The sequence below is a fragment of the Acartia tonsa genome, chromosome 8 (assembly GCF_053477335.1).
Source record: "Acartia tonsa isolate MP-2025a chromosome 8, ASM5347733v1, whole genome shotgun sequence".
NCBI classification, from domain to species: Eukaryota; Metazoa; Arthropoda; class Copepoda; order Calanoida; family Acartiidae; genus Acartia; species Acartia tonsa.
In genome coordinates this window covers 16,601,472-16,628,785 of record NC_137267.1, presented here as the reverse complement: position 1 = coordinate 16,628,785, position 27,314 = coordinate 16,601,472, and the positions used below count along the sequence as shown (strand labels likewise).

At 30.9% G+C, this 27,314-nt stretch overlaps 1 protein-coding gene across 1 annotated transcript in view; it reads left to right on the top strand.

Annotated features, from left to right (window-relative positions):
* The window catches only part of LOC145326124 (uncharacterized), a 102,950-nt gene that overhangs the window by 19,802 nt on the left and 55,834 nt on the right, over window positions 1-27,314 (top strand). The window contains exons 3-6 of the mRNA XM_080169239.1: window positions 7,638-8,131; window positions 21,786-21,964; window positions 22,256-22,775; window positions 24,912-25,315. Coding sequence (XP_080025365.1) covers window positions 7,639-8,131; window positions 21,786-21,964; window positions 22,256-22,775; window positions 24,912-25,315 — 1,596 coding nt within the window. The 5' untranslated portion in view covers window position 7,638. The remainder of the gene's footprint in view (window positions 1-7,637; window positions 8,132-21,785; window positions 21,965-22,255; window positions 22,776-24,911; window positions 25,316-27,314) is intronic.

Sequence of the window (27,314 nt, the reverse complement as noted above, 5' to 3'; positions counted from 1 at the left end):
ACAATTCTTATCAGAATAACCAAACTTTATATATCGTATCCTCTTAATATAATATAAAATTTGTTTTCTCGAAAATCAATTTAAAGTTCCAAATTCAATATAAATACAAGTTTAATCCCTTCTGGAATGTTCTACATCTAAATTAAATTTGTACAATATTGATATCAACCAAGTAGGGGGGACATTGGACTGTAAATGGTAATATAACCTCAGTTTTAAGTACATATTCTCTTTAAAGCTTTGTGACTTAATTAAATCTGTTTTTCTACAGTAGGGTTAAAGGGATAGTTCTACGAAGTCTATTTAAAGAGTTAAGGTACTTAGAGTAGTGAACTTTTATATGTCTTAGTAGAATATATTAGGCATTGGATAGATATGATTATATGTTAAAGAATTTTTAACATTGACCAGACCAAACTTTTTTTATTTGATAATATCTTAAAAAGTTAAAGTGATTTGCCACATAAATTACATGAGAATGGTCTATTTTTTTCCAAATATGTATAGCCAAAACACCAATATCAGAGAATCTTTACACATATTTCACAAGAGTTATAAAAAAATTGAACAGGGGTTCCCCTTAGGACAAGTTACTTAAAAAACATAAAAAAATAACGTCCGGTTCACTATAGGACAGGTTTTCTATAGATTCTTTTTAAAAAAAATAAAGAAAACCGTCCGGTTTACTTACAAGTTACAATATACACATTATCTCACGAGGATACCAACTAACCATACAACATATATATATAAAAATACCATTCTCATGTAATTTATGTTGCAAATCACTATTTTTAGATATTGTCAAATAAAAAAAGTTCGGTCAGGTCAATGTTAAAATTCTTTATCACAATCATATCTATCCAATGCCTAATATATTCTACGAAGACATATAAAAAGATCACTACTCTAAGTACTATACTAAATATTTTATTTGTCATTCTTTGTTGTTATGTGTGTTTTGTTGTATAAAAAGTTTGAAGTTCTATTAACTAGTAAATGCTATCTAAAGTTGTATTTATGACAAAAAAGTTTTTGCCATATATAACATGCAACGAAGTTGAAAATAAAAATGAAAACTCATTTTTTGAGGAAAATCCCTGGTCAAATCTTTTAATTCTAATCAATAACTTTATATTATGCACTACTACGTTATTTAAAATAGAAAAAACTTACAGTTCACTATTTTTTTTTAAATGCACTTTGTGAAACTATCCCTTTGCTTTACATAATTGAGGATGCTCATAAACTAATCGTCCATTGTCCTATCACTTTAGATCCCTGATTTCAGCAAATCTATGCCTATAATACTAAACCTACACTTATTATTTATTCGTATAGAATTCATATAATCTATACTTATAATATATTTGTAGGTCTAGAATACATACAAGAACGATACAAGTCCAGTAATAAGAAAGTTGTTAAGATGACAACATCATTAAAGCAAAGATTAAAAATCAGACATTCGGACGAAAGCATATTACCATTAAACAATTGTACTTTATCATTATAAAAATCACCATAAAAGTTTGAAATCAATTCTGACATGCCTAATTAACGATTAGAGCTATTTGTTAGGGAAACACGGGCGTAAGAACCAACAATAAATGAAGAAAGCTAGGGTGTCTTCACTTATAAAAAGAAATTCTTAGCTTTATTTCAACATTAATTTATATGTTAAAGATTTATTGTGTCTAAATTGATCAACCAATAATTATATTTCTTTCAACACAAAATTTGTGTGATATAAAGGTCGACTATATAGTAGCAATTGCAATTGATATAGATTCCTGTGTGTATAATCCTATAGCATTGAATCCTGTAAATCTTGGGATTAGACTGTAAGAAATCTTACCACTACTACTTATACATAATATATGTATATACTTTAATAAATGAAATGTATTTTTGTCTTATTTCTATCGATAAACGGCTGCACCACTAGCGTCTTGTGACTTAGTATATGAAGGACGAAGGAGGAAGGAGGTAACTGAAAAATAGACAAAAAAAATCCTAAAATTGAACCTTAGATGGCCTAAAACCATCCTTGACCTATGTGAAGCTTCCCATGAATGGAGAACCCAACAATTAGCTATATCTTATTAAATTAACATAAATACTTTTAAAATAGAGATAATTATTTTCCATAACCATTATTATTTATAACATTGGCTATTTACTAATTTTAATTCTAGTTATTTATTTTTAAATATGATATTACCGAACATAATAGCCATTAGTTTGGTTAGGTTAAGTAAGATTAGTTAAGGTATACTCTTATTAGGTTTGCTCAGCGGTTTGAAGTTTTAAAGATTTTAAGGGTTTGAGTGCCGTATTTGAGTGCATATACTTGAAGGAATATTATCTACTAGCAGCTAAGCCCCTAGAAGCCTCTAGGGGCACTTATTTAAGGTGGAAAAGTCGAACCCCATCCTCTGTTCAATTTGAGTTTTAAAAAGCAAAGTAAAAAATTTCTCTTGAGAGGTGTCATTCTTATTTTAAGGGTGAGATACTCTCCCCCAAAATAGTCAAAAACTTTCCATGGACCTATAAAAAGCTTCACTATAAAAGAGAACCATGTCGGTTCATCGGTCAAACCGTTTTGATGATCTTAACGAACATACAAGACACAATACAATGGTCAAAAGAGTTGATATTCCACTCGCAAACAAATTATATAATTTGTAGAATAAATGGCTGGCATCCAAATTAATTTGGGTTTATCCTCCCACTCTACCAGGGACCATAAGGGATAATACAATAGACGATAAATTGTTGTACATCTATCAAGATGATTACTACTAACATTGATTAAATTTTTGCGTGGAAAAGTTTATAAGTGCTACTTTGTACCAATTAATAAGGATTAATTAGAAGTCCCCAACGAATTTGTATCTATAAAACTTTGATTACCAGTGTAACTTACAGTCTAATGTTCCCTTCCTCCCTGAACTTGACCCTCCCACCACTCTCTACTTCCCAGATATTTGACCAATTAAGTTCGTAGATCATCCACCTTAGGTTTAATTTAATGTAAGAGAGAACGCATTAGGTCAATGATCATTCTAATGCAATTGGCCTTTTTCTTTACAGTTTCTTAAATAATAAGATAAAAGCACAGTTTTTAATATCTTACTAAGTTTTACTAAGGATATATTTAGAAACCATTCTATTTTTCGACACTGGCTATTTACGCAGTCAATCTATAACTAAAAGATATATTTACCTCTAACACGTAAGTTTCATTATTATTCTTTTACCAAAAAATGTCACTGAAACTCTAAGTAAAATTCAATTGTCTCAAGAAAAACCCTTTGTTGACCCTCCCCTCCTCACTTGATCTCCCTTGGGTTATGGAATTTACTAGATCTTAATATTTATTGGAGTTTATACATTCAAATATTATGTCTTTACTAAAGTAGCTAGATTTCTGAATTTGTGTCCTTTAGGATCTCATAAACGGTTTTTTAAGAAAAAAAAGTTAATAGAAATTAGATCGTGTTATTAACTAGGTAAAAAAATAACTTAAATCTCCCCAAAATCATAAGTCCATAACATTATAGTTAATTACAATAAATGTATAATTATAGATGAATAATCCAGATATCTACTAGGATCCAATGTTGGAGACCTTTTTTTGTTAGCAAATTGCATTCTGCTCTTTTGTAACGACTTGGCTGTATTGATATTTGAGGCGCTATTAGCTGATATTCAAAGACCAAAAAACTAGCCCTTTTTTTGGTTTCTATGGTTGAACATATAATTTATTTATTTGTATGTAATATTAAGAAGAATTTGTATTTATATTTCTCGATACAGAATACATTATATACATATTACATATAAACCCCTTACAGTCAAGCCCCTTGCCGAACCTTAATCAGTCGGGGGGGGGGGGGGCGTTCAACGCCCCCCCATATTATCTCAGTTCCTATTAGAGCTAGAGGGCTAATTTTTTTTGTGTAAGTCCCCTGTGTTATGATGAATTTCCGACCTTAAGTAAGACAAGGTCAATTTTCGCTTCCTTCACCCTTTTATTTAACAACCTTTGTTTTCAGGTCCTTTTTTACTTAAAAATTTCAAACGGCTGTAATTTTTTTATTTTTGAAGCTAGAATAAAATTTTTTTTGCAGAAAATGTTTATCTTTATGTAAATTTTATATTTGAAATATCAAAATATAAATTTCAGCGGCCGCAGCTGTACTTGGCAGCTGCCAGCCGCCGCAGTCGGCGGTCGGTGGGAAAACGGCGGCGGATCTTTATGAAATTTTAATACGTTATGTAGACATGTAAGAAAAGCTTAAGTTTAAAATTTGAAGTCTCTAAGTCAAAAATTGCGGCCACAGGAGCCATTTAAAGATTTCTGGATACCTGGAGGATCAGGACCTGCAGGATCATACCTGAAACCTGAAATTGACTTGAACACCTGTATTTAATATGAGGATTTACTACTAGAGGATATTTTAGTATTTTGGTAAGATAAAATGCTTTGTTTAAGTCCAAAAAATAGTTTTGCTCTTTACCTGGATGACCCTGCCAGGTTTGCTGGCATCCTGTGCCCGCCAGGATGGAGATATTCAAAAAATTTCAACTCTCAGTTATGTCTCATACCCATACTTAAAAAGTCAAGCAGTTTGGGCTCTTTATCTTTCACACACAGAAAATGAGATCGAAAAAACCGGATGGGGGGGCGTTCAACGCCCCCCCCCCCTCCGACCGTTAAGGGTAAAGAAACATTATAATTGTCAAATTTACAACTTGTTTTGATTTACTTTATTGTTCTGGATTTCATATAGAAATATTGTAAATAAAATAGAAACAATGCAGGGTTCTTAAGGAATAAGATAACTGACGTATGATAAATAAAATTAACCCATCGTTAGATTAGAATTATCGGACGGACTCACAAAGTGATCTATAGAGTTGCTTCGCTGGACAAAGACATACAAAGTAAATTATAGATCAACTTCGCTATTAAAAATATTTAGGTGCACAAAAAGCATTTTGTTAATTGCAAGAAAAAATTGAAATATTTCTGCTATTTGGCCGCATATGTATGTAAAAAATAAACTTTTCAGGGACCCATAGGGATAAGACAATGAAAGATTAAATGCTGTACATCCCTCTTAATAATTGACCCTTCTGTAGATTAAATTTATTGATGGAAAAGTTTGGAGACTTTTAGTTTGTAACAATCAATCAAGATTCATTACAATCTTTAATTTAACGAATGAGAAAATGAAACTATGATATTTTGCTTATTAGTATAATTTAAGGTGAAATGTCCCCACCCTCCATGAAATTTTTAGACCTCATCTCTTATTTAAAGAAATGCATATTGTTATAAATCTTTTCTGTCATTTACTTTTTATTTTTCTTTGAAGGTTAACTTTAATTTTGTCCTCGGTGTAAAATAATATCTTTTTTTTTGTAATATTCAAATTTGTAAAAAAAGTAAAAAATCAGGGATCTGAAGGGATAAGACAATAGACAATACTTGATGTACATCTCCAATAATGATAAACAAGACTAACATTTCTGTAGATTAACATTATTGGTTGAATAGTTTGAACATTGCTAGTTTCTACAGGCCAGCGAATGAGAGTGTGTGATTATAAAAGTTTGGGTACCAAATTAATTAACAGTTTAATGTCCCCTCTCTTCATGACGTTGGCCCTTTGAGTTTGAATAAAAAGAAATAAAAAGTACTAATGAAAGAAATTAAAGATTACAAAAACAAGCAAGAATGAATTAATCTCACAAAAAGTGCTGATTCCTCTTTAATTACATCAAAAGGACTGTCTATAAGAAGTTTTTGTTTAACAAACTTTCTGGTAATGATTACGGAGTTCCTCATCTAAAGATCATAACTTTTTGCTACAAGAATCTCCATACAAGATTTGAAATTGTTGGGACAATTCTATCAGTACTTTCATTGATAGATTACTATTATTGGTGGAAAAGATTAAACTCTGCTATTTTTTGCCAGCCAATCAATATGTAATAAAAGTACCCAAAGTTTTTAATTATCACCGAATAAAGGATAATGTTAATAAAATTGGTGCTAGTATAAATTACTTTCCATAGTCCCCTCCCTCCTTGTTCAATGCAGAATGCTATAACATCCAAAAAACAACAACATTGGAGATACCCTTAAAGTTGAAAGTAATTACATATGAAACAAATCCTCTAAAAGCTGTTTCTAGAGCAAAAACAATCAGTGAAATTACAGCTTATTAAGAACCTTTGCTAGCCTGTTATCATTTTGTAATGTAAAGGAACAGAGATACTCTAGATCTCGTGTCTAATTCTCTAATTCCCAATCTAACTTTTGCAATTAGAGTAAGATCTAGAAAATTACAAATATGTTATTACTAAAACGTAAAGATTTTTACATAATATAATTAGAATCGCTCTATCAATTTCAAACCTTACAGTATTCCTGTATCAATAACGAATAGTTGTAAAAGCAAAATTATCCTTTTACTAAATTAGTTGTTTTTTCAAGACGATTTGGTAGATTAAACTTATGATACCCAAAGTTTTATTTCCATTTTATATTATATTCGGTGGCTATACAACTTTGGGTACTTGTATTGAATTTTGATCAGTGTCAAAACTATTCAACCAATAATTTTAATCTAAAAAGAATTAAATTGGTTTATTATCATTGGGAATGGGTGTTTTGTCAGTAATGTATTAACCCCAGAATAGAATTATATCTTTATTGCAATATTGATCAGAGAAAATTATAGTATCCGTAACCCTTTAAATGAGAAATTCAATAATTAATCTTTTTAGTTTACAGATGGAAATTGAACCTTAAGTTATATCGGTGTCTAAATTTTTTTCTCATTCGTTGGCCTAGTAACTTTGGGTACTTTTCTAGATAGGTTGGTAAAAACCTACAAACTTCTTAATTTATTTTCATGATTAGGAGTTGTACTTAAATTTTCTCTTCATAGTTTTTTAATTTAAAATAGCTGATTTTACTATACTACAATTAATTAGTTATGTTTTCAATTTAAAAAAAAAGAATTATTGAGTAGCTCCTTACATTAAATTAAAGAATTTTATATTTCTGTTTGTTTTAATAATTGGAATACAAGTTTATCTAATCAGAAGTTTTGAGTGAAGAAAACCAATCAAATTAATGTAGTTCTTGGCAAGGGTTGATGTATCAGGGATAAAGGGGTGGATAATAACTATATTATTGAAAAAAACTATGAATTTCTTTCTTAACCAATAGCAAAAAGCAAGCTTAGATGTTGATTCGTTGAAATCACAGTGATCGTTAGGGATAAGAGAATAGCTGTAAAATTAAAGTAAATACATCTCATATTATATGAAGACAAACAATTACCCTTTCTATAGATTATAATTTTTGGTTAAAAGTTTGGTCACTGCTAGTTTGAACCAACCAATCAATATTGGTACCCAAAGGTTTTGCAGCAAACAGATGAAATAATTTGTTTTTATTTACAGTCCAATGTCCCATCCCTTCCTGCTTGTATCCTAAGTAAACAGTAATTGGATTGTTAACTGTATTTACTTTATTTGGTTACACAAGAAAGGGTACTCTATTACAAGCCATTTTTTCAAAACTGTAAAATTTTGATTATATTTTTTTTCAGGATGGATATTAGTGTATCTTCCATGTCCATCTCTACAGAGAGTGTGGAAAGCCGCGGAGATTCCAGGAAATCTAGCAACCTTAGCGACCTAGAAGAGGTCATTGATGGTGCCGCCAGTCATCAGTGCGCCGACTCTTCTGAAGGCCGGAACAGCTATGCTAGCAGTCATCAACATGACGCCACTGAAGGACGGAACAGCTATGAAACTGGTTTTCTACGTGGCACTACTGATGACAAGAACAGCTTTGCCATAGGTCATCACCACGGAGCTGTTGATGACCCGAACAGCAACAGATGCCCGTATCTCAATGCTGACTCTGTGAATCATAATCTAACAACAACTAGTGATGACTTAGGTCTTAGTGATGATAGTCTTGGCTCTTATGATAACCTTGGTAGTGATGAGAAGGGAAGATATGAGGATTTATTGGACAATTCGGCATACAGCAAGTATTTCAAGTTTACCTATACTAACAGCGAAATATTTCATTTAGGTAGGATTTTTATTTTTAAAGGTTATCTGCACGTCTGTCTTGTCTGTACTGTCTACTTGTACTTGGTGTCTGTACTGTCTGACTGTCTGACTGTCTGTACTGTCTGACTGTCTGTACTGTCTGTACTGTCTGTACTGTCTGTACTGTCTGTACTGTCTGTACTGTCTGTCTGTACTGTCTGTACTGTCTGTACTGTCAGTACTGTCTGTCTGTACTGTCTGACTGTCTGACTGTCTGTCTGTACTGTCTGTCTGTCTGTCTGTCTGTACTGTCTGTCTGTCTGTACTGTCTGTCTGTCTGTGCTGTCTGTCTGTCTGTCTGTCTGTCTGTCTGTCTGTCTGTCTGTCTGTCTGTACTGTCTGTCTGTACTGTCTGTCTGTACTGTCTGTCTGTACTGTCTGTCTGTACTGTCTGTCTGTACTTCTCTCTCTAATTCTACTGTTTTTTTTCTCTCTCTCTGTCTGTGTGTATGTGTGTTTGTGTGTGTGTGTGTAATCGACCTTGTTTATTTTCATGTTTGTTTAAATTGTTTTGGTTTTATCCATAATTTATTCAAACAAAAATAATTATCATATATAGATCTATAATATTGTACAACTTTGTTTATTATTATTTTAATTTTTAGTAGCGAAGCTACTATACAGTTATCAATATCATGATAGTCAGGGAGGGAAGGGACATTTGACTGTAATTCTTCTATCAATTATTTTAATCTACAGAAGTCGTATTTTTCATCAATATTTGCAGTGTACATCAATTTAACATGCATTGTCTTATCCCTTAAGATTCTTGCATAACCGTATATCTGTCTTTTATACAAATAAGGAGTTATTCATGATTGAGACCCTTCTTTTTTTACTTCTTTTTATACATAAAAGGATCTTAAAATTAGCTTTTACATTTTTTAGTAAAACTGTTGCTCATATTCCTACCATTGTCTTGTATTTGGCACATGATTGCCCTTGTTTAAATGTTGAATATAAAAATGATTAAGACCGAAGAAAATTACCTTTAATGGCATCAAACAAAAGTTTATCGTGTATTCATCTATGTATGGTGTTTATATAGAACAACAATAATATTAAAAATTATGCCTTTTGTAAATCAAAATTATTTGTGGAAAAGTTTGGGCACTGCTAATGCTTATTTATTAAAAGAACTTTTCCATAAAATTTTTTGCTCAGAGCTATATCTCTAGCGGGGAAGGGTGGGAGTGGACCTATTCTCCCAAAAATAATAGACTATAACCATTGTGAAGCTTCCAACAATGAAGAACTTAATCAATTCTGGTTAGAATTATGTTAATAAATAAACTAATTAATTATTGCTATTATATCCAATAAGATATTTTACTTAACCGTATAAACCTATTAAAAGTTTAAAACCAATATATGGCAAAGAAAATTATGCAAATCGATGTTCTGTATGAATTTTAAATAAATCTATATCAGTAATTGTTTTAAGCAACAATGGTGAAATATTTGGAAAAACATTAAGGATAAATATAGATTATGTCAACAAATTGCGTAGTGGCTTTGCTCCTAGCATCTAGGGGGAAGCTCTTTATAGTGCCTATAAAAATAAGCTTCCCTATAATGGAGAACTCAATCGATTTAGTGGTAGACGAGATCTTGAAAGAAAAAAAAATTAATTAAAAACTTCTATACTGAAAATTCAATAATTAATGTTTTCTTATATAAAGTTGTCCCAAAATATGAAATTGACGTACTGACATGCCCTAAGTATAGAATAGTATTCTATAAAATTGTTCTATACCTTAATCATATAGCATTGATCATAATAAAAAAGCCAATTATATTTGAAATAAAACTTGTAAAAAGAGATTAAAATAGATTTAAACTTTTTTTTCCAAATCATATTTTTTAATTAAATCCTTATTTTTCAAATATCATTTGCTACTACACATATGTATCAAATGTCAGGGATCTTAAGGGATAAGACAATGGACGATAAGCAAGTTTGTACCACCCAATCAAGAATTATTTTTAAGCCTACGAATTAGAAAAGTTTTTGGGACCCAGGGGCGTCCAAGCTATTTTATTTGGGGGGGGGGGGGGTAAAATTTTGATCTACGGCACCCCCAAGCTCATTTTTTGGGGGGGGGGGTAATCTTTATTTCATAAAGGCATTTTTTTTTCAGGGGGGGGGTAAAAATTGAAAATCAAAAATTTTTGGGGGGGGGGCAATCACCCCTTTACCCCCCCCCCCCGCTTTGACGTCTATGTTGGGACCAGTTTGATTTAGAGACCAAACTCCGTTCTCTCCCTTATAAAATATGCTTTAGAATTATTATTAAAGACTGATTAAAAAAAGATTATTTTGTACTTTCTAATATTTTAGCCCCTCTAAAAAAATGAAAATTAAATGTTATATGTGAACAACCATCAAATTCAGTGGCGTGCACAGCGATTTGAATTCTATGGGGGGTTTTGACACCCCCATACCGCTTGCAACCGATCCAATTTTAATGAGGTCAATTAATGAGTAGGTCACTCTATATCAAAGCCATACATATCAAATTCTGAGATCTACAAAAGTTTTCAAGTCATGAATTTTCATTTAAAAATTTAGAAAATCATGTTTTTGAAATTAATCTAAAATATATTGGAATTAAAATTAAATCTTTGAAATTTACATGTGTTTTACTACTTATGTTTAGCGTAGCTCTTCTATAATTTTGTCTTCTTATTATCCAAAAATAGAGGCTGCTTTCCAACCATTTTGGGTTTTTGTATTTGAAGGAAGAGTAACAGCAACATTATCTAAAAACACTCAAGTACCTTCAAAGATTCTCTAAAATGGAGAAGCTTTTCCATTTAGTGGTTAGCAAGATCACAACAGATTAATAAAAAACCTTTACTACTTTTTAATATAAGGATAGGAGTTTTATATATTGTCTATTATGACTTTAAAACAGAGCTGGACCAATTTTAAAAAAAAAAAATTTACCACTTGTCCATAGAATGTTGTAGGCTATTTTAAATAGATCTAATTGGAATATTTATGTTATGTTATTTGCTTGCTATAACTTCATTACTTATGGACATAAATTTCCTTGTTTTAAAACAAACAAATCCAGGGCTCGGCAGCCACGACTCAACTGTGCATAAGCCTCAAATTTAAACCCCCAAGTTTTCAAAAAAAAAATTCCGAAAAAGTGTATGTATTGTCTATTGAGGGTATAGACATTTAGCTGAATTTAAAGTCAGAATATGACGATCTCTCTGAGGCTTATACGCGGCTCCCGAGCCCTAAAAAATCAATGAAAAAGTTCAAATCAACACATGTTTATCTTATTGACTAAAATAATATAAAATCAAAAGTTCTAATTGAAATCATATTTCAAAAGTCTTAGTACAAAACAGGATTCGCTGATATCAATGATAAAAATCTTTTAGTAATATTTAATAGTGTGAATAAAAAACATCATTTATTTATTAGTCATATATTTCTTTACTAGTTTATTATATTTATTTTATTTTATTATTATATTTCTTGAATGAAAACATTCAAAAGTAGCGCAGCATAAAAAAAAAACAAGGGTTGACGAACGGATAAAGTGAGATATAGAGCAGATGTTTGTTCAGTGATCATAAAAAGAGAGCGAGGAATTATGAAAGAGAAAGAAAATCACGAAACCATTGCATTTGATTCTACAATTGTAGTATGACCTAAAGACAGACAGACCAAGTGACTTAGGTATTGGATGCTTCTCCTTAGTAAAAGAGACTATCAGTTAAGAAATTCACGTTTCCCCTATTATTACAGAAGGACGGACAGACAGATAATTGAACATTTCACATTACAACGCAGCTTCGCTATTAAAAAGTCTTTCTTATTCTTCCTAATGACCTAAAGTAGTTAATGACACTGTTTGTGCTTTTTGTCTTAATTAGACTGTTTTTTACTTATGGAAAGAATATTACAAATATTGTGCTTGCTAAACAGCCATTTAAAGTTTTTTTGCTTTATACTTTTGTCGAATCTTGAAAATTAACAAGTTTTGTCAAAATTTAAATGACCCAGATAAAAAAGTGATTTTTAAAAACTTTTCAATTACAGTTTTAATTCATAATTGTACCCTTTGCTTTAAATAATCAGCTATTTATACGGAAAATATTTGTTAAATTGTATAAACGTTTGATGACACTAATGATATTAAGCCATTTATTTGTATGATAAAAAGCTGTACCACAACCATGAACAAATTAATTAGGAAATATTATAATAGTTGTTTTTATATACGGAAAAAAGGTTTAATTATGATTCTCAGAGCGAGGGTTTTTTTAAAGTTAATTTTCTTGTCGTCAACATTTTTACATACAGTAAGATTTTTAATAACTATTAAAATCGAGATTCAATCTTTAGAAAACAAAGTTTCAAAATTCTTTAAATAAAAAAGTAATTATGTTTAAAAACTCCTTAATTATTTAAACCAATGCATAAAACATTTTACTTTCTCTTTTTAATGGATAAATCAGATAGTAAGAATTAAGGATAGAGATAGGTGTTCAAAGATTTGAAATGATTTGTTTTATGTATTGTGTTTTATAGATTTTGTTTCTACATGAACAATTACATTGGCTCACAGTATTGTTCTTAAAAATATTCCTAGATTGTTTTGACTTAAACCTTGACTGTTTAGATTTAATGAAATTGACGAATTTCTTTATCTATTCTTTTAATAATAATCTTTGATTATCAAAAGAGAAATGTTTAAAAGATTGGGGGTATTTAGTAAAACAGCAGATTTTAAAATTTTATATTATGCCTTTATGAATTTGTAATTTGTGATAAAGAGTGCTTACTTTTTATATACTCTCGACGTTCATTGAATTTAGGACGCAAGTTCTTACATACATATTACAATTTCATATTGGCTATGATACTAACACTTGTATGTAAAAGATATAGTAAATTAAATTAGAAAGATTTTTTCGCTATACAAAATAAAGTTAAGCGTTTTGAAAAACACATAATGATATAGAAAGATGCATATATGATAACTCCTATGCACTATTACGGGGAAAGGGATATAGTATCTCAAGAAAATTTTTCTTGCCTCTAAAGTTTTAGCCTGCAAAAAAAATTTATTGTATTCTTAGGAGCAAGCTTCAATTGTAATACAAAAGCAAACTATTAAATATCATTCCGGTTAGAGTAAAACTTGTAAAAAAGGTTTTTCAAATACACAATCCTTATTCTAGATATATACAATACAAGTGTTATTTTTATCAACAAGATCAATTTACAGTCTAAATAAGTTTTTAAATAAGTGAGGTAGCTTTTTCTGTACTGGCTAACCTAGGCAAATAATATATCATGTACATTAATTAAAAAGTATAGAAATTTAAATTAACACATTTTCCAAATATGGTGCGATATTTTTAAAATAAACCCTAATTGCAAAGTAGCTGGTTGTATCATGTGTGTATATGTCAGGGAGTAAGGGAGGGGACAATGGATCGAATATTCAATTTTTAGGAGTCTCAGACTTTGGGGACTGGCTTAAAGGGAATGTGCAAGAATTTAGCAGTTTCTGACTGAGTTTGGGGACTTGCGCATGAAATGCCGCTACTCGTTATGTATGTTTTGAATATTGCAGACGGGGAGAAGGGATAAGGGAAGTGGGGGCAAGGGAAATAAACACTTGTTGTGTTAGTTTGGAATGTAGCAGACGGGGAGAAGGGAGAAGGGTGGTGGGGGCAAGGGGCAAGGGAAATAAACAGAATAAAAAGGGGCAGTCATATTCTTGCTAGCAGCTGGCCGGGTCCAATAATCTTTTAATATAAAAATCACATTAAAAACCTCAATATATTTCATCAAAAACAAGTTGTGATTTCACTTTACATGACGCTATGGAAATCTATTATTCAATTAACAATCCCTTTATAATTTCCTACAAATTTATTGGATTAAACTGGATTTCATGCCCTTTCTTTGATAACTCTTATATTGAATTAATTGCCCATTGTCCCCTCCCTTACTCCCTGGTATATGTCCAGTAATAAAATAAACAAATAAAATGAACTCTTCACATTTTTCAGGAAAGATTAGTAGTGGTTCATAGATGATTTTTTTGCTTTTAATCGGGAACTATATTCAACTCATTAAAGGTTTTATTCTATGGTAACAATAACTCCTCAGCTACGGATTTGTTTCAATCTAGCATCGGAAAAGAAACTTTTTAAGGCCAAATTATAAAACAAAATTTATTTTTATTTTCTGTATATCAATCATCAATTTCCTTATTAATTTCCCCCAGTAATTATCAACCTTGAGATGATTCAATGTTAGGTAGGCTTTTCATTTAAAAAATTTTCTTTAATATGAGAAGTGTTTTTGTAATAGTACTAAAAATTACAGATATTATACAAAACTTTAAAAATAGTACAATTGTCGCATAATTAATGTTTGTCAGTACGTTCAACTGTCCGTCTTGAGCAATAATAAAATTAAAATAGTTATCATAAATCTTAAGGTATAATACAATGGACAACAAATTGGTTTACATCCCCAAACAAGATTAACAAAATTACCCCCATAAGACTATTGTTTGAAAAGTTTGTAAAACCTAATTAAGTTTAATAAAAGTCTCCAACATTAAACCAACTAAAATTAGCTTTGGGGGCTAATGTAATTTACAAACCAAAGTAAAAATCAGTTAGTTGTTTTGAATTAACATATATGTATATGTGAACATTAACAAGATTAAAATGATAGATAGCTTCCTGGCCAAAAAAATCTAGATTTAATCACTGATCTAATTATCGTTCTCCCGAATTTATTAAGATAAAAAGATAGGTAAAGATTCTCATATATGGCTTCTAAACTGATTAATATCCACTGGATTAGAACTGGCAATATTGCAAAAATCATACCTAGCATCATAGTATAGACATTTTTCCACGAATAAGAAAATCTAAATCATTATATCCATCATAGTTTTGTAAATCCGGGCCTTCGTCCCCTCGGCGATAACAAATCTAGTTTTAATCTTATAATTTTTCATTTTAATATCCGCGAAAAGGTGTCTATAATACGATGAGATAAAAACTATTACCCTTCTTGAGATTGAAAAATTTTGGACGAAAACTTTTGACATTACTAGTGTAAACCATTCAATCAAGATTTAATAAAAGTACCCAAAGTAAAAGTATCGGTGAAAGTTTACAGTCCAACGTCGCCTCCCCCCCCCCCCCCCCTACCAAACAATTCACTAGTTATAGAGAAGGATCTTAAAAATTATTCTTACTACTTTTTCAGACAATTTATTTTTCACAAATCCATAGATTGAAAAAAGCATTTAGCCCCAAGAAAAAATGTTTCTTTCCTAATGAAATTAAACTACTAATAAGCGTTGTGTGATATCATCAACGCAATGTGTATCATTTTTTGTAATCAATGACAGCAACGCCTCTAGAAGCCTCTAGGGGCACTTAATAATACAGAACAAACTATCCCGTTTCATTTTCTTTTCTCCTATCCATTAACCCATACTGATAATCAAGAGAAGGGTTAATTTTGATTATTATATTTTGGTTGTAAATTCATTATCTTGTCTTTCCCCTTAAGATCTCTAGAGGATATAAAACAAAATGCGGAAGTGATGGTACACTAATAAGCGCAGGGAGCTATTTAATTTTCTGTCCATTTAATTGTAATTTTGTTTTAATGAGGCACTTTAATTGGCTGAATTAGGAACATACAGGGACTTTAGGAACAAGGTAATGGGGGATAAGTTGAGGCACACCCCCAATTATGAAAAACAAATTTGCCCTTTAGTAAAATTATTGGTTGACTAGTTTGGACGCTGCTTTACTATTCTAACCTTTCAAGATCTTTTATAAGTACCCAAATTTTTAAGACAAGGAATTAGAAAAAAGAATAATTTACAGACCAATGTCCCCTCCCTCCCTAGTTCATGTCCATGCCAATTTTTGTTCATTCGTCCTTAAGGAAGTTTTTTAATGAGGAATAGTTATTATCTAAATTTATAGGATAGTATAATTGAAGATATATAAATTTTTCCTTAATTATTTAGATGAAAGAAAAAGAAATTTTAATATTTTGATTTGTAAATAAATCACTGAGTATGACATTACTTTAGGATAATAAATAAATCCCTTGACAGAAAAGGAAGTAGCATTCAAATTTATTTAACTTGTGTTGGTACCCAAATTGTATAAACCTGTTCTCTCATTTGTTGGCTTTAAAACTTTGGGTACTTTTTAAAATTCTTAATTGGTTGGTTCAAACTCGAAGTATCCAACTATTTTTTTTGTCAACTTTCAGAAGTTTTAGATTAGTATATTCTTTTTGGAACTGAACATAAATTTGTCATCCATTGTCCTAAACCTATCCCTTAAATATGTATCCTCCAAATAATAGACTTTCAGATTAAGAATATCTGTTTATTGTCAATTTTGACATTAAACTTTTTTTTTTTGCAAAATCGTATAATAAAAGTTGCACTTCTAGGTCTAAATTGCTTTAACCCAAATCTGCTAAAGTGATGATTTCTTTAATGTGTTTTGCGAGGCAGTTTAGATAATTTTTATTATCAACATATTTTATTGAATTAAATTTCGTTTCAACAAGGATTTTTATGTTCGTAAGTAGCGCAGCAATGATAGTGAAACAGAGGCAGGAAGGGAGGGAACATATTAAATCATACTTTGTCCAAAATTTACCCCCGGGGTAAAATTTTTTGGGGGGGGGGGTAATTAAAATTTTATTAAAAATTTAGTATTAAAAATGCGCTTGAAGCGTGCAAAAATTTTTTGTGGTAGAGATTTTTTATTTTTGGGGGGGGGGGTATTTACCCCCCCAAAATTATTTGGGGGGGTAAATACCCCCTTCTAAATGGTTGGGGGTGCCTACGGCACCCCCAGGGTAGGGGTAAATTTTAAATGGGGGGGGGGGTAATCCCCCATTACCCCCCCCCCCTTGGACGTCTATGATTGGTAATGAACATTTATCTATCGTCCATGGTTGAACATATAACATAGAGAGAAAGCGGAAGAAAATTATGAAAATTGTATCAAAAACTATTAACTTTTTAATTAGCTTCGCTACTATAAGAAGAAATCATCCGTGTTTTTATTGTATGCATGCAGTCAACACTAACTATGATCAGGGAGGGAGGGATTAATGTAAATTATTCTGGTCCCCAGTTAGCTAAATCGTGATTGGGTTATACAAACTAGCAGTGTCAAAACTTTGCCTTGTTAGTTTTGTGTATCAGTAGGGAATGTACATCAATGTCTTGTCAATTGTCTTATCCCTTAAGATATCTGACTTTGATGAATTGTCAGTCAGACTTACATTTTTCAACACAGTAATTCCTTCAATACATTCAGAGAGAGACAGACAGACATATAGATAGATAGATATGTAAACAGACAGAAACATAGATAGATAGATAATCAGAATTAGGAATTTGTTTATTAAAAAAGAGTTAAGTACAGTTTAAATTAGATAGTTGGTAGTCAAAATATTTTCTAATTTTTTCCTCATGTTAATATTTATTACATATCAAATTACTTTTAGTATTTTTATAACCTTGATTTCAAGTATATTCTTTCCTATTCGATTATCCTTTATTATTAACTAGTGGCTGTGCCCCTAGCAATCAGTTATTTCATGTCGAAGTTTTATAGAAAAAAAAGCCTACAACAACTTATTATTAAAATAGATTAGCATAAAATCATCCTTGGACATTTGTGAACATTCCATAAAATGAAGAACTCAACCGGTTAAGTCGTTATTGAAATGGTAAGCTTCAGACACAATACCTTAATATTTTTATATTATAGATACATTTCCCTTTCCTTGTATATAATATGTCCCAGTCAGTCACATATTGAATTATTTCAACAACAGTCTCAAACTAACAATTTAAGAAAGCACATTAAGTGTATGTGAAGTTTTATTTTATTTTTGTGAAAATTGTGATTATGAGTATGACATATTATGTTAAAAGTTTGTAAATAAATAAACAATAAATAAATTTGTAATGAGGGGACATTAAATTGTAAATGATATTAGTAAGAAAAGTTTAAAAGACACGTTCTCTCATTCGTTGGCTTAAGATTTGAAGTCTTTTTGAACACTGATTGGGTTTATGCAAACTAATGAATTAGAATGTACAGAAGGGATAATTTTGTTTGTCATCAGTTCCAGGGATCAAAAGGGATAAGACACTGGACGAAAATTAGATGTACCCCACAACTTTGATATACAAAATTTATAGGTAGAGAAATTATCAAACTGCTAATTTGTACCAAGTATCTAAAGTTTTGGAGAAAGTATTTACAAAACTTTGGTTCCAGTATAATTCGCATTTAATTATCCCCCCCTCCTCCCTGAACATTTCACACTTTATTAAAGGACTAAAGACATGTAAAAATATTTGAGCAGCTTTGCAGACATGCACTGGCCCGGAAAGTCAAAGATTTTCAGGACTTTAGGATAAGTTGATAGAAATAATAGTTCCTAAAAATACAGAATATAACAGGTGTAATCTTATAATAGTTTATAATAATTTTCATGTTCTCTAATAAAATGAAACTCCCTTCCACCTCCTTTACCCCATCAACTCCCTTCTTATTGGATGATCGAACTGACCAATTAATTATGTGCATGTTAGCAACCTAAATTGATGACAATTTTCCCCATGTCATAATATCCACGTATATTATCCTTTTTTTTTTTTTTTTTTTTTTTTTTTTTTTTTTTTTTTGAAATGAAATATTTATTTTATGACACATACAAAAAAATATATATACATTACAGGGTATAATCACAAACAAACAATAAAATTGATCATGATTACTTATAGTTTAATAATAAAGATAATAAAGATAATAGTATTCACATTCAAAATTCGTGTCAAAGGACTAATTAATCTCTCTCGAGGTAATATTAAGTAGCCTTTGCAGATAAGAAAAAAATGATAAAAAAATATAATAGATAACATGAAGCTTAATTATTTAAAATAAGAACTTACGCATTATATATGATGGGGATTATAATGTGGAATTGTAAGGAAGGGAATTGGAGGGGAAAGTAACATGATGTGTGTTTGTAATATTGACTATAAACATTTATAATTAATATGAGGGGTAAATCAGTGAAGACTTGTAGAACAGACAGAATAAATGTTTTACATTCTTAGGTGGCAAGAACGGCAAAGAAGTCTATAACATGTTATGTCTATTTTTGCTAGAAGGCATTTTTTTAGCTTACTCTTAAATTGATTTAGGTTTAAGGCATTTTTTATATTATCACGGTCGTCAAAACTGTTCCATATCTTTGGAAATGAACAAATAGGAAGCCTCTCTACTAAGTTAATTCGAGAAAAGGGGACAGTTAAATTATTATTGTTTCTCAAAACGAAGTTACCATTTAATTCACCTCGTCTAGGCCACATATTATTAAAAGACCTTGGCAACAAATTATTTTTGTACTCATACATAAATTTTAGTTTGAAGTAATGAGCTAGAGATTCAAAGGGTAAAATATTGAGATTTTTAAATAAAGGACTAGAATGGCTATAGTAGGTTGCTTGCTTAATACATCTTACAGCCATTTTTTGTTTAGTGATTATGCCAGTAAGATTTGTGGGTGATGCACATGAGTAGATAAGGATTCCATAAACTAAATGACAATGAAAAATAGAGTAATATAGAGCTTTGAGAGCTTTTTCAGTGAGTAGACCTTGACATTTTCGGAGACAAAATAATGATTTAGAGAGCTTTTTGTTTAATTCATTTATATGAACCTTAAAATTCAAGGCTGGATCCAAATAAATACCCAAGAATTTTATAGCTGGAATATCACTTTCATGGTTGACAAAGTCAATTCTATGTCTAAGTAAAGGGTTAGGGTTAAGGGTATTTGGATCATTATCATCAAAATATAGATTGATTTCATTCCATGGAATAAGGGAGGGAGTAGGATAAAATATAGTGAATTTTGTTTTGTTGGGATGTAAAGACATTTGATTAGCCCTAAACCACTGGGAAATATTTTTGAGTTCTGCATTAACAAATTCAACAAGCTCATTTAGGTTTTTACCAGAGGCTAATATAGTAGTGTCATCACAGAAAAGTAGGACTTTTAAAAGTGTTGACTTAGGCAAGTCATTAAAAAATATAAGAAACAAAATAGGACCTAATATGCTACCTTGAGGCACTCCACTATCTATCTCTAATGGATCAGAGTCAAAAAGGCCAAATTTAACAAATTGATTTCTATCTGTTAAATATGATTCAAACCAATTAAGCAAGTTCCCATTAATACCAAATTTCTGTAGCTTCATAAGAAGAGTATTTTTAGGCACACAATCAAATGCTTTGCGAATATCACAAAAAATTCCAATAGTATACTCCTTATTATTCATAGCTTTACTTACATGATTGAGTAAATGAATCATAGGATGATATGTTGAATTATTTGCCTGGAATCCAAATTGAAGTTCATCAATAAGATTATTATCAGAAAGATAAGCTTGCAAATTAATGGCAATGAACTTTTCTAGAATTTTTGAAAAAATAAGAAGAAGAGAAATTGGCCTGTAATCATTAAGATTGAAAGGATCTCCGCCTTTTTTGAAGACAGCTGTTACTTTAGCCATTTTGAATTGTTCAGGTACAGAGCCAAGTTCAATTGATTTATTGAAAATATGACATAAAGGATCTAGAATTTGTGAAACGACTTTTTTCAATAAAAAAGATGATATTCCAAGGTAGTCACAGGATTTTTTTAGGTCAAAATTATTAACAATTTCAGTTATAATTGCAGGTGTGATTGGGGGAATGTTAAATAGGTTGCCAGATTCTTCAAGATAAGAATTAGGGGATCTCTCTGAAAATTTTTTTCTTAAAGTTATGTACATACTTGAAAATAAAAGAAGCAACTTAGTTGTTTTTTCATGCAATTGTCCAATCTGTTTATCCATTGTTAAAGTTCTAGAAAAATTAACTCAAATGGAGCCTAAGAAATGTGCATTTAGCCCAGATTTACTATTTGCAAAAGTGTCGATTTTGGTGTTGATACATTGCAGTTGCAAATATTTGGCTGTTATTCTGCTTTAAGTAGTGTGGCTAGTCTGTAAGGGAACATGTCTCTTTCTTTGTCTATCTTTATGTCTGTTCTTCAGTAACTAAATTTACCTTCCATCTCATAATCTTATTATCAGGGTTTATTTTGTTTATAATCAAAGGGATCCCTTTAAATTTTTAAACAATAGACATATAAAATTTGCTACTTTTTGCTAAAAAAATACGCTATTGTGTATCAAGACTGAAAGTGATTTACTTTCCTTTTTTTGGGTTACTCAATCTATATCTGAGTGTGTCATTAGGTTCCAAGTGTCATTGTCAGATATAAGTGAAAATTTAGCTGTGAAATTGAAAAAAAGTTACTTAACACATTTTCAGAGAAAATATAAATAGAAAAGTAACGTTCAAAATAAAAAGTTTCTCAGTTTATAAATTATCACTATCTTCAATTATTATCTTTAATTCTTTCTTCCTCTCATTCTTATTATCTCTTTTTCTCTCTATCTTTCTCTTTCTTTCTTTCACTCTCTGTATATATATATGTATAGTATCTTTCTTATTTTCAGCCGAAGAAGCAGAGCAGCTCGTGCGCAACAACATGGAGCAGCTGGGAGCCGCTGAGCACGGCAGCTGCGGCCGTGAGAGCAGCTGCCAGGCCTCGGATGAGGAGTCAGAGGGCGGCCAGTCCGACGGTTATAATGAGGATGAAATCACAAGGATTGAGAATATTGGATTTAACCCAGAGGTGAATTCATAGATGGATTGATAGATAGATAGATACTAGATAGATAGATAGACATACATAAATTTTCAATAATACCAATCGCAGAAATACTATATTGTATACTATCGGATGCGTCCCTAGCATCTACATTCAAAAGGGATAAGAAATGGTCAAATAGCCTAAATCCACCACAAGGCTTAAATTCAAAATTAAAATGGCCAAAAACAAGCCCTGCACATAATTGAAGCTTCCTTAAAAACATTTGATTAGTTAGAAATACTAACCAAAAATATAATATTATTATTATTTTAGCGATCCAGAAGAAAAGAATCCTTGAAGCGTCGCATGACCCTAGACCTGAAACCCTCCAAAGACTGTGGTGCCAACACGTCCTCCATGACCTCCGACCTCGGGGGCGAGATAATCTCGAGCCCCGAGGCCATGGCGAGCCTAACCTCGCCCGACAGCCCCGCCCTGCTGAGCCCCTTGCACTCAGAGGCGAATCTAGACTTTGAAAGTGATAGTTCACCGCCTAGCAACGCTATGCACCGGCTTAGCTTCTCAGATGTCAATAACTCAGCTGCACAAAGCAGTCTTGAAGCGGCTGCTATAGCATTCCCGTCTGCAACTGCAGCAGCTAGCCCTCTAACAGCTAGGGCGGCTAAAACAAGCTTTAATGATACAGTGCTAGATAGCCCTAAGCTGGTATTGAAATATATGAATTTAACAAGTACACCAAAGAAAGTTGCGCGGGACTTATTTAGTGAAGAATCACCAGCGGCCTCTGTGAAAGCAGGTCCGTCCTTCCTTAATAGCCAACCAAACATAACAGGTAAAGATATGACATTGGTTACTACTCTATAATAATTTATTTACCATTTATTACCTAAACCTTTCCTGGAATAAACAGAGTATATCTAGATGGTCCATCTGACCCCATTTTTCGTCAAACATAAAAACGGATTTGAGACGAAATTTTTCGACAATAGAAAGTTAACTTTATCTTAAGATGTCTTGAATGTACCTACAGTATTCTTCTAATGACTGATTTAGACGGTTATCTCTATTTAATTAAGAAATATTTTTAAAAAACTTTTAGTGATAGATACAAAAATAAAATTTCATGCTAAATTTTACATAAATCTTTTATTAGTAAACTTTATTTGAAAAGAAAGTTTAATATATTTTCTTGTAAGAAGCTTAATTGAATTACGCACTAGCAAATTTCAGTGATATTTTTTTTATTAATTTTAAAGAGCAGAGCAATATTTATCTAAACTAGCGGCTCCTATCTCCGTATTTAAAATGGTAACAAAAGGGTAAATAGCATAAAACCATTCTAAAACTTAAATATAAAATTAAATAGCCTAAACCCAAGATCTGTGTAATTCTTATTTAATTAATCCGTTATCAGTTCAGTAGTTATTGAAATCTTAAGCTTTAGACAAAAAATCTTACTACTTTATAGTATGGTATGTATAAAGATAGGTCAATACAATACAATTTAATACAAGTACAAACAATAATTCCACAATCATATCAGAAAAAAAGACATTTTGTTTTTTCCTAAAATATTTTTTCTCATTTTTTTTCAAAAATATGTAAATATGTCCTTTCATGTGAAAATTACACATTTTTCGTCGCCTTGCTAAAATTTAGTTCAAGCATTTTGCTGAGTCAGAATATTTTTTAATATTTGTGCAAATTATTAGGTAAGGAAGCAGTAAATAGGGCCTAATAAAAAAGACGTCATACAATACAAATGATTAATGATAGGCCAGTATATATTTTACCATTGGTCAATTACAATGTATACTTGGCTATCATTGGCCATTTGTATTGTAGGGCGTCATTTTTTCAAGCACTATAAGATGCTTCATACATTCGGTATTGTTCGGCTACGAATTTTTTCTCTTTAAATTGTCAAAAAACAAGGATGACAACATCCATAAAAGCGAAGCACTGAAATAGTAAGACAAACGGACATTATCACTTGTATTTTGTCAGAACTGAATAATCAGAATATAAATGTATAAGAGTCGAAGCAAAATTATAAGTAAATTTGTTGAAAAACTGCTTGATACAGGTAATGTTTATAGACGTACTTACATTTTTAGGACTTAATTATAGAGTTGCTTCGCTTATCATATTGTACTTTGTTGTCCCAGGAATCAGTATACGAAAAATCAGATCAATTGGATAATCAGATCACATAAAAATTTGTTGTTAAAAAAGTAAAAAGATTATGTAAATTGTAAAGATTATAGAGTTGCTACGCTTTCTAAACCTATCTAACTACTACAGGAATCACCATGCAAAGTTTGTAATCGATAGGAAAATTCTAACATGTCTAAATTAATGAAAAAAGCTATCCGTTACAGACGTACGAACGGACGTACCGACCCTAATTATAGAAAAAGCTTCGCTTTTAAAAATATATCGAGGAAAAGTGAGAATTTTAATAAATCATTTTTGCCCTGACTTGTATGTCAAAATGATACTTTATCATTATTACTTTACATCGTTTATCATATTATTTCATTTTTTTGCATAAAAAATAACTTTTTTAAACTGATATTTTTTAAAGTAGAAAAGCTACTCTATAATTTCAAATTACGTCCATATTTTTGTTGATTGGTCCGATCAATGATGCTTCATATTGGTGCTAGGAGAGTTCTAGGCTATATTCTACTTATACTAGTCCTTAATATTGTATACAATAATTTTGAGACAGTGAAATGTCCCTTGAGGCTTGGGACAAAGCAACTAGTTTACTAACAAGATGTTAAAAATACATGAAATTCTTTTCATCTATTCATACAGTTTATGTAAGGAATTTTAAATCAGCACAATTTTAATTTAGCAAGAGCTATACAGTTAAAATCATTGAAATTTAGATTTTCATTTTAAAATTTAACTATCTTTCTTTCTATCTATCTATATATATGTATCTATCTATCTATCCTAGGTCTAAACCTGGAAGAAATGGCAATCCGACGGCGTCAGCTGGAGCTCGAGATTCTGGAGAGAGAAAGGCTACAGAAATTAAATGATTGTAAATCAAGTGATAACCTAGAGGATCTAAATGTTACCCTAACTAACCATAACACGTCGGCAGACTTATTATCCTGTAACGTACAACAAGTAGTAGGACTCGAACCCGTGTCCTCGACAAGACCCAATTCTTGCACTCAACTGAACACATCAATGGAAGTTATGCTAGATGAGGAGGGTGATAAAGTGAGAAGTTATGGTGTTGGTGAGAGTGACAATAGTATGCAGTATCGGCGGGGAATCATTATTGATTCCCTGGATGATTGTAGTTCGTCGGAGGAGTTTAACAGGATTGTCGACAGCGACATCTGGGATCAGGTAATTTATGTCATTTAAAGCAATATAGCTGCTCTGGAAAGGAGGTTGTGGTCACTGGTGTATAAATTATGTTAAATCCTTATGGGTTGGTTATAAACTTGAAGTTTGCAAACTTATCAACTAAAGATTTAAATGTACAGAATTAAGGGGTTGTGTATCGTAATTGATGTGTATATCAATCTTCTATTGTTTTATCACTTAAGATTCCTAAGAACAGCTACTTTATTGAGCCTGTTTTTATGTTCATCAGTCTTTCCATGTATTAAAGTTAAGCTGTTCTCATGTTGAAGTATATTCTTATATTGGCAGGTTTTAAGCCGTTTTGCCCTGCAGATATTTAACTTAAAGAAAAAATTGATTTTTTTCTCGATTTTAATAAAACGTGATTATAATTTAAATCTTTTTATAAAACCTATGTTTATGGATTATAATGAAATCTACTATCTAATAATATTCTCAAATTTCAATATAGGACAGACACTTAAATTCTAAATTTATTTATTATTATGAAACTTATTTTAAAGTGTAAAACATTGATTTTCAGTATGGCTTCATAACCGATTAATATCAACTAAATAAGAACATATTCTCAGCCATACTGAAAAATCTTTTATAGCATCGTATTAAAGGCATTTTTCCACGAGCAATAAAATAAAAATCATATAATTAAAACCAGTTTTTTAAGCCTGGGTGTCTGGTCCCTCGGGGCTAACAAAAATGGTTTTAGTCTTATAATTTTTCATTTTGATATCCGAGGAAAGCTGTCTATAATACGATGCGATAAATAACTATTACATTACATTTTTAGAATACTTGTCTTTTAAAGCTGTGTTAAGTATATCGTATTTCTGTTAAATAAGAGTATGATGATAGTCATGTAATCAAAATTTACTGGTTGCCAATATTTTATCAAAAAGTGACCCTAAAGGATAAGACAATGGACAATTAATTGATGTATTCCCCCAACACAATAAAAGAATGCTGGTTTGTACAATCAAATCAAGATTTAATGGAAGTTCCCTAAGTTTGTAAGTCAATGAAAGAACGTGTTTATAAAACTGTGAGTATAAATAAAATTTTAAATCTAGTGAACCTTCCCTCTCTGATTTCCTCAAATACAAAAAATGGCGCAAAGTGAAAAATGTAGTAGTTGTGATTTGCATACATATATGTACTGTACACGAAAAATGTATTGTATATAATTATCAGGTCTAAAAGGTTAAATAGAGCAAGGACTATTATGACCTTTTTAATTGGAATATGTTTCTACTGTTTAATATTCAATAGATATACACTATTTTTTTGACCACTTTGAATATTTACAAGCAAAATTAAAGATTTTAATATATATTGTAATCTTATCAAGGAGGGAGAGGACAGTAGACTGTAAATTATACAGATACCCAAACTTTTAAACCAACTTAGCTTATTCGTTGACTAAAAATCTTAATTTATTTTTATCAAATTTTTTATTGGATGGTTCAAAACCAATAATTTTTATCTACCTTCATTAAGGGCAGTTTTGTTTAATATTATTGGAGAATGGAGATGTATTTTCAATTATCGTCCATTATCTTATCCCTTTAGATTTCTGTTATAAGTTGTAAAATATCCATACTCAGAAGGAGAAAAAATATGAAGAAACTTGTTGCTATGCTACTCATGGTTAATTCATAAATTTATCCTTGTTATTATTTACATTAGTTTTATATTTTGGGTGTTTCATTTAATTTTAAAATCATATATTTCCTATTGTAAAGGTTTGGTTTGAAATGTAACCAGGAATTTTAGGGATTGATTAGGGATCTAAAGAGATAAGACAATTGCTAATAAATTGTAATAGTACACAAAATTATCCCTTCTGTAGATTACAATTAGTTGTTATCTTTGTATAAAATCAACTCAATTAAATAAACAATCAATCAAAATTTAATAAGAGTCCCCAAAGTTGTTATGGAAAACTTTGGGGACTAATATCTCCTCCCTCTTTAGATATATT